Raw genomic sequence first — 12,677 nt, 5'->3', positions numbered from 1 at the left:
GAAAGTCAACTCACAGGTTTCCTAGCACTAGAATTTTCTCTTCTCCCTGGGTGCCAGGAACGCTCGATAACAGTAAATTCGCTAAAAGTAAAAACTCATTTATTCAAGATTTCCCTCCTTCCCAGTTGAGCTGGCCACAGGCAACCTGCTTAAGCGAAAAAGTAACTCCCGATCTTTTTTTTTTCTGGTGTCTCTATATGTGCGTTATTCATATATCCTCACATAGAACAAGGGTGGCCTCTGGGGGCAGCGATGTGAGCTTTTTTTTTTTTATATTCACACTGTACAGTTCCCTAATGTTTGAGCATCTCACAATGAGCATGCCCAGGATGACTAACTTTGGAAACCTCTGTCCTCTTGGTGCATGGCAGAAAGTACATGGGCTAAAAAGAAACCAAAAACAAATAAAAACAAGCAAACAAACAAAAAATGTACGGAGTTCCCTGGTGGCTCAGCTGGTTCAGGATCTGGCATTGTCACTGCTGTGGCTCGGGTCACTGCTGTGGCACGGGTTCAGTCTCCAGCCTGGTAACTTACATGCCATGGGTGCAGCCAAAATAAAAGCAATGTACACGGGCTAACTCTTCTCTATAGACGGCGTGGGCGCCGTCTGTGTTCTGATCCATCTACAGAGGAGATGGTGGCGGCCCTTAAAAAGAGTAAGGATGGGGAGTTCACGTCGTGGCTCAGTGGTTAACGAATCTGACTGGGAACCATGAGGTTGCGGGTTCAATCCCTGCTCTTGCTCAGTGGGTTAATGATCCGGTGTTGCCGTGAGCTGTGGTGTAGGCTGCAGACGCAGCTCGGATCCTGTGTTGCTGTGGCTCTGGCATAGGGCGGTGGCTACAGCTCCCATTAGACCCCTAGCCTGGGAATCTCCATATGCCGCGGGAGCGGTCCCAGAAATGGCAAAAAGACCAAAGAAAAGAAAAAAATAGGGTAAGGAGGGAATTAAGTGACTAGTGTCAGCACATCTGCTGTCTTTAGATGTATGCCATAATTCACAACCATAATATATACATATTTTTTTCTTGCTTTTTAGGGCCACACCTGGGACCCCTAGTTCCCAGGCTAGGGGTCAAATCGGAGCTACAGCTGCCGGCCTATGCCACAGCCACAGCAACACAGGATCCAAACCCTGTCTGCGACCTACACCACAGGTCACGGCAACTTGGGTCCTTAACCCACTGAGCGAGGCCAGGGATCGAACCCACATCCTCATGGATCCTAGCCGGATTCGTTTCTGGTGCACCACAAGGAGAACTCTCCAAACGTCATTTTATTTTCCTTATTTTTATGTTCCTTAAAACCTTAGAACAAACGAACAAATTCTATCTGAGAAATGAAAATCAATTCTCTTCGTTAGTCGGTTGTCTATATCCTTGGAAAGAAAGTTGCTTTCTCGGATCAAACTGTGCCTTCAGTTAGCGGTGTGACCGCGGATTGCTGACTTCTGATCTTAAAAGGCATCCTCTGGGAGTTCCCGTCGTGGCGCGTGGTTAACGAATCCGACTAGGAACCATGAGGTTGCGGGTTCGGTCCCTGCCCTTGCTCAGTGGGTTAACGATCCGGCGTTGCCGTGAGCTGTGGTGTAGGTCGCAGATGCAGCTCAGATCCCGCGTTGCTGTGGCTCTGGCATAGGCCGGTGGCTACAGCTCCAATTCGATCCCTGGCCTGGGAACTTCCATATGCCGCGGGAGCGGCCCAAAGAAATAGCAAAAAAAAAAAGGGGGGGGGGGCGTCCTCACTTCTTGTCTTAGATTTTCTTTTTAAAAACAGCTAGTGTCTTTCTTCTACACATTTATTTCCAGCAGAACAAGTGTATTCAGTGGTGGTAAACCTTTACCTTCCTTTTTTCTATCATTTTTTATTGAAGTAGAGCTGACGTAGACTATTATGTAAGTTTCAGGGGTACAATAGAGTGACTCGTAATTGGTAAAGATTATATTCCATTTATAGTTATTATTATCAAATATTGGCTACATTCCCCAAGTTGTACAAGCTATCCTTGTAGTTTATTTTATACCTAATGGTTCGTACCTCTTAATCCCCTGCCTCTATACTGTCCCTCCCCCTTGCCCCTCCCCACTGGTAACCACTAGTTTTTTTCTCTATATCTGTGAATCTTTCTTTTTTGTTATATTCATTAATTTGTTGTATTTTTTAGATTCCACATGTAAGTGATAAAATGTCCAGTATTTTGTCCTTTTCTCTCTGACTTATTTCACTTAGCATAGTGCCCTCCAAGTCCATCCGTGTTGCTGCAAATGGCAACATTTCATTCTCTTTTTATAGCTGAGTAGGATTCCATTATATGTATATACCACAGCTTCTTTATCCATTCCTCTGTGTTGATGGACACAAGTTGCTTCATAAATCTTTGCCTTTTGAGTAGAATGTGCTTTGGGGAAATGGCCGAAAGTCATCCAGAACCAAGTGGGATGATTAATATGGGAAAAGAGCTTGAGGATAATATGCTCCAATAAACAACAGGATCCCTAACAAGGCACCTCCCTTTCCTGGTCTGTGCCTCAGTATTCTCATCTGGAAAATGGGAGAATTTTACTAGATCCCTTAATAATGCAGCCTCCCATTCACATTGGCTAGCACCAGCTGCCAGAATTAAGGTCACCGCATTTTCCACAAATTGTTGACGCTTTTTAAAAATCAATCACTTTAAACTTCCAGCAGCATCACAGAGCAAAGAGAACTAAAGGCTTTAAGACCCTGTGTCTGCCTAGATTATGTCTGTGAAAAAGGCTTGCCATGTGGCCTGACCCTTAGCACTTCTGGCAAGCGTCACCCTCCTTTCCCCAAGTGGGTCATGCCAACCATATTTCCAAACAGTGGTCACTGCAGAGGCGTCCGTATCAGCCCTGCTGCCCTCTTCCACTTCCAACGGGACCTTCAGGCAGGGCAGATCTCACCCATGGCATGGAACCTGAGAAGGGCTAAGGCAATTCTGGCAAGATTATGGAAGATCCACTTAACTTCTAAAGTGTGGTCCGCTCTAAGGAAACCCCCTTCCTGCTCTCTTGGACACGCTTATCTCTAGCTTCTAGGCAGGAACAACAAGCATAGCTCTGTTAACTTTTTAAGTACCTGCATCGGAGACACAAAAGCATTTGTCTAGACAATTTACCATTTATGCTTCCGTTCTGGTAAGAACCCTTATACAAGGGCACTGTCGATGGCTGGGGATGTTTTCTGAGCAAACACACGTGAGGATGTGGATAAAAGCCAACCAAAGGTCAAACGACTCCTTGGGGAAGTTCCTTCCTGTGTACTCAGATTTCACTGGAAGCTTCAAAAGTGAAAGGAAATCTAGATTTCCGTCAAAGTCACTGTCGTTTCCGCCAAGAGCGAGTGCTTTTCCCTTGGCACCAGTGTATGATATGTGTTGGTATACGTTATGTAAATGCGATATGTATGTTGGATGAAGATAAATATAATAATATAAAATACACAATACTGATAATTTGGTGACCAATATTAATAGAGTGTAAATTAATATAAATATATATTATACTACATAATATACAATACTATAATATTATTAATAGTATAATAATTATATGTAGTATAATATGTATTATATGTAATTAAATATCATTATATATATATATATATAAGCAGATGTCAAAACAGATTTATTTCAAGGAATTGGCTTATGAGATTGAGGGCCTGGCAAGTTCCAAAATCCATAGGACAAGCCAGGAGGAGGCTTGTGCAGGACCTGACATTACGGTCCACGGGTGGAATTTCTGCTTTCTCGGGGACACTTTAGTTTTGCTCGTTAAGGCCTTTCAGCCTCTTGGGTCAGGCGCACCCACATTATCCAACATCATCTCCTTTACTAGAAGTCAGCGGTCTGCCCGTGTTAACCACCCCTACCCAACATCGTCCCAGCAACACCTAGCGTTTGATTGAAAAAGTGGGCACCATAGCCTAACCATGTTGACACGTAAAACGCACCATCACCATGACACACTCATTACATTTCACTGACTGTTTTACGGACTGTCAAGGATCGTGGTGGACAAGCGTGACCCTCACTGTCAGTACCACGCAGCGTGGACACCCCAGGTTCGTGACAGTGCAGCCGAACAAAAGCCCGGGCACAAGCGCCACGCCAACCTTGCCTGGCTGGCTGGTTCCCTAGGGGTGGCAGCTGGCAGGAAGTGCAAGGCTGAGGAAATGGCATGAGAAGGGGAGGGGGCAACACAAGGCCTGGTTTTGATTTTCCTCTGGCATTTCATCGGGAGATGATGAGTTGGTGCTGCGGCCCCTGTGTACGGAAAGGAGTAGTGATGTAGAAATGCCAAAGCAATGAGAAATCCCCCAAAAGTATGTATTTGGTTTTGAAATCAATCTTTATTTTATTGGCAATGTTTGGTTTCCCGAGTCTGTTTGCCATCGGCCAATAACACCGTGGCCTTGCACTTGGCCAGCGCATACCAAACAGAAATAGACGGAGGGAGTTCCCATTGTGGCTCAGTGATAACGAACCTGACTAACGATCTGTGAGGATGCAAGTTCGATCCCTGGCCTTTCTCAGCAGGTGAAGGATCCGGCGTTGCCGTGAGCTGTGGTGTAGTTTGCAGACATGGCTCAGATCCTGCATTGCTGTGAGTGTGGTGTAGGCTGGCCGCTGCAGCTCCAATTTGACCCCTAGCCTGGGAACCTCCTTAAAAAAAAAAAAAAAAAAATATATATATATATATATATATATATATATATATATATACACATTTGTGTAACAAACCCCCTCAAAACTTAGAGGTTTAAAAACAACAATAGTTGTCAACTTTACTCATGCATATTCAGTTTGGGCGGGGCTCTGTAAGGAAGGCTCACCAACCTGCGTGTGGCATCAGCTGGTGTGGTTCAATACTGCGCTTGGAGGAGCCCTCTTGGAAATGGCTCAGTCACATGGCCAGCAAGTTGAAGCCGCTGTAAAACAGGGACTCAGCTGGGTGAGGGTGAGCCATCGTGACTTCTTTTCATGTGGCCTGGGCTTCTTTACAGCATGGTGGCTGGGAACAAGAGCGAGCCAAGTAGAAGCCGTATCTCCTTTTATAGCTGAGGCTCAGCCCTCTTACAGCAGCCTTCCCATAAGCATTTCAGTCACTAGAAATGAGTCACCAAAGCCTGTGCATACTCCAGGGGAGGGGAAGTAGACTCCGCCCTTGATGCGAGGGCTGTCAAAGAGTTTGTGAACATGCTTTTTTGTTTTTATTTTTATTTTTATTTTTTTTAACTACTCCAATGAATTGATCACATCTGTAGTTGTATAATGATCATCACAATTCAATTTCACAGGATTTCCATCCCACAGCCCAAGCTCATCCCCCACCCCCCAACTCTGGAGACCATAAGTTTTTCAATGTCTGGGAGTCCCTATCTGGTGAACATGCATTTTTAAATTTTATTTTATTGGAATATAGGTGATTTACAATGTTGTATTAGTTTCAGGTGTACAATAAAGTGATTCAGTCATACACATAAATACATCCATTCTCTTTTCCCACATAGGCTATTACAAACTATCAGGTAGATTTCCCTGTGCTCTACAGTAGGTTCTCGTTAATCATCTACTTTGTGTGTGTGTGTGTTTTCTAGGGCCGCTCCCACGGCATATGAAGATTCCCAGGCTAGGGGTCGAATCGGAGCTATAGCCACCGGCCTACACCACAGCCACAGCAACACGGGATCCAAGCCACGTCTTCGACCTACACCACAGCTCACGGCAACGCCAGATCCTTAACCCACTGAGCAAGGACGGGGATCAAACCCACAACCTCATGGTTCCTAGTCGGATTCCTTAACCACTGAGCCACGACAGGAGCTCCTAATCATCTACTTTATACACTAGTGTGAATATGTTATTCCCACCCTCCCAATTCTTCCCTTCCCCCAACAGTTTCGCCTCTGGTAACCATAAGGTGGGGTTTGAAATCTGTGAGTTTGTTTCTGTTTTTTAAATAAGTTCTTTTGTATCATTTTTATTAGATTCCACATATAAGCGATCTCTAGGTCCATCCATGTTTCTGCAAATGGTATTATTTCATCTTTTTTATGGCTGAATAGTATTCCACTGTATATATGGACCACATCTTCTTTATCCATTCCTCTGTCGACAGACATTGAGGTTGCTTCCATGTCTTGGCTATTATAAACAGTGCTGCAATGAACGTTGGAGTGCATGTATCATTTTTAATTGTAGTTTTCTCTGGCTATATGCCCAGGAGTGGGATGGCTGGATTATATGGTAGTTTTACGTTTAGTTTTTTAAGGAACCTTGAGCGCACTTTAAGATCACCCTTGCAAATGATACCTCTGGTGTCCACCCTTATGTTATGTACCAGCTCCGGCTCCTCTCTTTCCCTTGGCTCCCCCTCCCCCATTCAGCTGATCACCAAGACTTGTAGATTCTACTACCTACAAACATCTTTAGAGTTTTCATTCTCTTATCTCCCACATCTGAACCATTGCATCGTCTTCTCCTTCTTTATTTTATTTTTGCTTTTTAGGGCCGCACCCATGGCATATGGAGGTTCCCAGTCTAGGCTAGGGGTTGAATCAGAGCTACAGCTGCCAGCCTACGCCACAGCCACAGCAATGCGGGATCCGAGCCGCATCTGCGACCTATACCACAGCTTATGGCAACGCCAGATCCTTAACCCACTGAGCGAGGCCAGGGATCGAACCCCAACCTCGTGGTTCCTAGTCGGATTCGTTCCCGCTGCACCACGACAGGAACTCCTGAACCATTGCATCTTCTTAACTGACCTTCCTGCCTCCATTCACTCCTTCTGTGGCATTTAGGACTAAGTTCAGCTGCATGTGACAAGAAATCCCAGTAACCATGGCTTAAACAAGATCAAAATGTACTTCACTTTTACATAACAGAAGCTGATACATAGCTGCCTGGGGCTGATCGAGTGGCTCTGTAAGTGTCAGGGATCCAGGCTACTTCCATTTTTCTGCTCCACAATCCTTAGCATGTCCTGGTCCAAAATGGCTGCCCAGGCACAGCCATCACTTCCACATTCCAGTCAGGAAGGAAGACGGAGTGAAAAAGGATGTACACCCGCTCCCTTTAAGGATCTTTCTCAGAAATTTCTACTTATATTTCATTGACCAGTACCTCGTCATGTTACCACACCTAGCTGCAAAGGGAGCTGAGAAGGGAATCTTTATTCTGGGCAGCCATATGCATCACTAAGGTTTCTTGTTATTGTTCTTTTGTTTCGCTTTTGGCTGCACCCATGGCATGCAAAAGTTCCCAGGCCAGGGATCGAACCCACGCCACAGCAGTGAGCCAAGTCGCTGCAGTGACCATGCCAGATCCTTAACTCACTGCACCACAAGGGAACTCCAAAGTCATTAAGGTTTTTGCACAGATGCCCTCCCACCCACTTGGCAACCTCACTCTACCCTTGCTTCAGGCCTCCGTGTAGACTTCCCTGTCTCCCAAGAAGCCTTTGTGGAGCCCACAAAAATGTTCTGATTTCTTTTAAAATCAGAACAATGGGGAGTTCCCATCGTGGCTCAGTGGTTAATGAATCCGACTAGGAACCATGAGGTTGCGGGTTCTATCCCTGGCCTCGCTCAGTGGGTTAAGGATCTGGCGTGGCCGTGAGCTGTGTCGTAGGTCACAGAAGAGGCTCGGATCCTGCGTTGCTGGATCAAACACTAGTCACAGCTCTCCCTGTACTGCATCCGAATGGCCGGGCACTCAACCCCTGATTCAACCCCTAGCCTAGACTGTCCTCCACCTGACAGGCCTGAAAGGGCAGGCCCTGTTGTGGTCCCCTATTGCATCCGCAGTGCCTAGAATTCAACCTGGTCCTTGGTAGAGGCTCTGCAAACACTGGTGGGTGAAAGAATGAGTGCCCTGAGCTCACCCAACTGCAGGGTTACAACCCCAGTAAAGATAAGGACCGTAGGAGTTCCTGCTGTGGCACCACAGCATCGGTGGTGTCTCTTCAGTGCACTAGGATGCACTTCAATCCCTGCCCAGCCGAGTGGGTTAAAAGGATCTGGCATTGCCTCAGCTGCACATAGGTCACAACTGCAGCTCGGATCTGATCCCTGGCCCGGAACCCCATGTGCCATGGGGCAGCCAAAAAACAACCAAAAAAGATAAGGATGCAGGTCTTGATTGGCTCCATCTACTTACCAATGACCTGGTATGTTGCCTGAGTTCAAAGAGTCAGTATGTGTGACCTGGAGCAATTCAGTCTCTGTAAATCTCAGTATTGCCATCTTTAAAATAGGAGCAATAATTGTACCTACCTCATTATGCTCCTGGGCAAGGAAATGAAAGAACACACTACCTGTGAGGGGCTTAGAACAGCCCCTGTTGTATAATAAGCACTCAATAATTATGACCTATTATTGTCGTCGCAGCCAAGTAGAGTCCTTCCTCTCCCACAGGTGCTTTCATTTCAAAGTCGGCTTTTAAGGGAGTTCCCTGGTGGTACAGCGGGTTAAAACTCCGGCATTGTCATTGCTACGGCGTGGGTTCGATCCCTGGCCTGGAAACTTCTGCAAGCCATGGGCACAGCCAAAAAAAAAGTTGGCTCTTAGAAAAGAGAAGACGAAATTACTTTCCTTCCACCACCGCTGCCCCAACAATAATTCTCTCTAATACCCGAATTTCAGGCTGTGTAGGAAAAGACTATCGGAAGCAACGAGATGTTCCCATAGCTTGGAATCATCTCTGGGCTCCACCCGGGGAGCTTACAGGGATCGGGGAGGGAGGGGCAGGACCTATTGCAGGGGACAAAGCATGGATAGAAGAATCTATTAGAATCTTGTCAGATAGGGTTCTGCCTTAGTCAGCTCCAGCTGCCGTCACAGAAATCCGTGGACTGGGTGGGTTAAAAACTGAAGTCTGTTTTTCACAGTTCTGGAGGCTGGGAAGTCCAAGATCAAGGTGCCAGCCCCGTTGGTTCCTGGTCAAGGCTTTCTTCCTGGTTCGCAGCCAGCGGTCTCCTCCTGGTCTCCGCATGGATGGAGAAGAGAGAGGAAGCAAGCTCTCTCATTCATGCCTCTTCTTACAAGGACGCTAATTCCATTCACGAGGGCTCCACGCCCAGGACCCCATTACCTCCCCAAAGCTCCGCCTCCTAACGCCCTCACCTTTGGAGCTCAGAGTTTCAACATTTGAACTGGGGGGTTGGAGGGCAAAAACGCAGTTCATAACAGGTTCAAATCCTGAATCTTCCGCTGGTGATCTACACTCTGCAAGCTTCCAATTCCCCAGCTGCAGAATGCGGTGGAGACACGCGGCGGGTCGGGTGGGAGGGAAGGGGCCCAAAGCGCCAACTGACTGCTGGGGGCGTGCTGCCTGTCCAGTGCTTTCCTACGCTGACCCCAGGATGGACGGCTCAGTCCCTTCTCCTGGGCGCCCCCTGGCCTCCCCCTCCCACCGCATCCCACCCCATCCCACCCTATGCCCCTCCCACATAGCCTGCTCAGATCTCTCCACCCCCCACCCCCATCTCTCCCCTTGGCTCCCCAATAGTGGGATCTCGGCCCACCAGCAGGTCCTGCCTGCCCGCTGTGAGCACTCAGCGCCCTTTCCTTCTCACAGGGTCTCTCCCACTTCCCCCTGCAGGGCCTGCCCAGCCCTCTCTTGCGCTGCCCATCACAGCGACTCCTGGACCGCGTGGTCCGGCGCTATGCGGAGGTGGCTGACGCCGGCAGCATCTTCATGGACCACTTCACGGACCGCGACAAGCTGCGTCTCCTCTACACGCTGGCTGTCAACGCACATCCCATCCTCCTACAGGTACGAAGCAGCGACCCCCGGAAAACCCGTCCAGGGGGGCGATTCACGTCGGATTCCAAGGGGGCGGGCCCTGGGTTGAGCTCTCGCTCCCTTCCCCTGCACACCTGGGGGCCACCAGCCCACCTTCGTACCTTCGTGGCATTTGGTAATTACGTGTTGGCTTCTGCAGGGGGGAAGTGCTGTGGTCGCGGCAGAGGAAAGAGGTGTGGGAGCTGGGGAGGGGGCCGGCGGGGAATGGCCACTGTCACTGCCAGAGGCAGCCCTGAAGGACTTTGGGAAAGAGGGCAACTTTGCCCAGGTGCCTCAAAGATCGGCAAAATGTGAGCAAGCTCGGGAGGTGGCGAAATAACCAACGAATGACTCCCTCATGTGCTGTGCAGCTGCGCTTGGAAAGGAGAGAAAAATGGAAGTAACTGAAATGTCCATCAGTAAGGAAATGGCCAACTTGTAAGTGGGACTTCTGTGCAGAGAAACCAGACATCAAAGCTTTTTACCAGGAAGCAGCGTTTATTCCAGCCAGGCACTGGCTCAACGGATTAGTATCCAGAGGCTGAGCCCCGAACACAGCGCAGGGGACGCCTTATATACCCCTCTTGTTTTCCCGCGACATCTAAGTTTCTTTGTCCCCCTTAGCAGGTACACTCTACATTTTCGGCAGGCAACTATAGATGTGCCCGCGCTCGTGGATACAGGCTATGCTCCATGACTAGAGAACTATGCATGCGCGCGCACGTCTCCTTCTCTTTGATCAGGGAGCCAATGGCCCCCTCCCACTACAAAAGGAGTAAGGATGCACTAGAACTTGAGGACACACTGGTCAACAAGACAGGCGGGGAACCTGCCCTCATGCAGCTTCCAGTCCAGCGGTAGAGACAGCCCCTTAACACGTCCACAGGTGTTTATGGGGCACGGACACCAGCACACCCATTTCTCCCAGATTCCCAAGAGTCTGGACATGTATTTAACGGGCACAGAGGAAACTAGGAAGTGGGTTGGTGGATCAGAGAAAGGAGGAGGGAGCAAGAGAAAGGAGAGGAGACGAAGGAGGAAGAGGAATAAGAGGAGGAGGGAGAGGAGAGAGAGGGAAAGAGGAGACCGAAGGGGCCAAGGAGAGAGAAGGTGCAGATAGAGGAGGAGGTGGAGGAGGAAGAAGCCACGCGACAGCAGTTAAGAATAATTATTACTGTTATGGGAGTTCCCGTCGTGGCGCAGTGGTTAACGAATCCGACTAGGAACCATGAGATTGCGGGTTCGGTCCCTGCCCCTTGCTCAGTGGGTTAACGATCCGGCGTTGCCGTGAGCTGTGGTGTGGGTTGCAGATGCGCTTGGATCCCGAATTGCTGTGGCTCTGGCGTAGGCCGGTGGCTACAGCTCCGATTGGACCCCTAGCCTGGGAACCTCCATATGCCGCGGGAGCGGCCCAAGAAATAGCAACAACAACAACAACAAAAAAAGACAAAAGACAAAAAAAAAAAAAAAAGAATAATTATTACTGTTATGAACTATAGTATAATTATTTCTAATATATTAGAATAATTATGATATATTTATATTTATTCTAATAATTTATAATATATTTTATTCTAATGACATATAACTATATTATTTTAATTATATCATATTATGATCTATTATATTATCTATAATATATTTTATTCTAATTATTTATAATATATTTTATTCCAATAGTTTATAATACAGTACATTGTAATTATGATCTAAGGCATTGTTATGTTTATTTTGATTATTTATGCTATATAGTAGATGATTATATATTCTTTTAATAGAAGGTATTAATTTTATATTATTGGCCAAAGGCATCATGGCTGAGTACAAATTAACAACTCATTTCTTGAGCACCTGCTATGTACCAGCAATTGGGCTGCATTTTCACATCATCACCTCATTGAATGCTCACGACAACTCGACAACCCCACAGGACTATTATTATTGACCCCTTTTGCAGACAAAGTCAGTGGAGCTCAGAGCTGTGAAGGACTTGGTCGCAGTCCCCTAGCCAGTGTCAGTGATGGAATCCAGACCCAGAGCTGCCTGACCTCAGGGTCCAAGCTCTTTCTGCGAATATCTGCCTAGTAACGTTGGCATTTTCAATCCTGGAGCAGGAGGAGGAATCGCTGGTTGTCCTGCACCCACGGAGGCCTTCTCCTCCCATTGTCCTTCCTTTAGGAGCCAAGGCCAGCGACCTGGCCACTTCCAGGAAGGGCATGGCGTGGATCTGCCCCCAACCTAGGGATGGCTCCTTGGCCACACATTTAGACATCGCTGGGGGGCCCTGGGCCGCCCTCCCGGGCTCACAGTGGGAGAGGTCCCGGTGGGTGGGGCAAATAAGAAAGGGTCTTCAGAACATGGTCAGTGGGCTGAAATGGAGAGGGCCACAGAAAATCATCAGAAGAGGGCATGAGTTCTTTTTTCTTTTTTGTTAATTTCAATTTTTTCCATCATAGCTGGTTTACAGTGTTCTATCAGTTTTCTACTGTACAGCAAGGTGACCCAGTCACACATACATGTATGCATTCTTTTTTCTCCATCAGAAGTGACCAGATAGAGGTCCCAGTGCTACCCAGCAGGATCTCATTTGGGATGAGTTCATTTTTTGAAGAAGGAAAATTAGGGGGTAAAAAAAAAAAGCACGCTAAGTATTTATAGCTTCTGTCATTTCTCCCATCGTTTAAAGAAACATTCTAGATAGAGCTGCCTCAATAGTCAAAAAAAAAAAAAAAAAAAAAGGCCAGGATTCCCTCCTCTCTTTCTTTTTAAAATTGAGGTACAGTTAACTTGCAATGCTGTGTTTCTTTCTTTCTTTCTTTTGTCTTTTTAGGGCCACACCCACGGCATATGGAGGTTCCCAGGCTAG

At 47.3% G+C, this 12,677-nt stretch overlaps 1 protein-coding gene across 8 annotated transcripts in view; it reads left to right on the top strand.

Annotated features, from left to right (window-relative positions):
* The window catches only part of DIPK2B (divergent protein kinase domain 2B), a 48,439-nt gene that overhangs the window by 23,391 nt on the left and 12,371 nt on the right, over nucleotides 1–12,677 (top strand). For 5 of the 8 annotated variants that reach the window (XR_014835296.1, XR_014835294.1, XR_014835295.1 and 2 more), the window contains exon 3: nucleotides 9,629–9,802. Coding sequence is in view for 2 of the 8 variants with exons in the window: in XM_085007833.1 (XP_084863959.1) it covers nucleotides 9,629–9,802 (174 nt within the window). In the remaining 6 variants the exon portion in view is untranslated. Of the gene's footprint in view, nucleotides 1–9,604; nucleotides 10,922–12,677 lie in introns of all 8 variants that reach the window. The other 3 variants (XR_014835292.1, XM_013986078.3, XR_014835297.1) reach the window with 2 other exon arrangements.

The sequence above is a fragment of the Sus scrofa genome, chromosome X (assembly GCF_054392235.1).
Source record: "Sus scrofa isolate SSC_HxYL_T2T_F1_AM1 chromosome X, Sscrofa_HxYL_maternal_Yorkshire_Landrace_v2.0, whole genome shotgun sequence".
Lineage (NCBI taxonomy): Eukaryota > Metazoa > Chordata > Mammalia > Artiodactyla > Suidae > Sus > Sus scrofa.
Note: the sequence above shows the minus strand (reverse complement) of the source record. Positions and strands in the feature narration are given on the sequence as shown.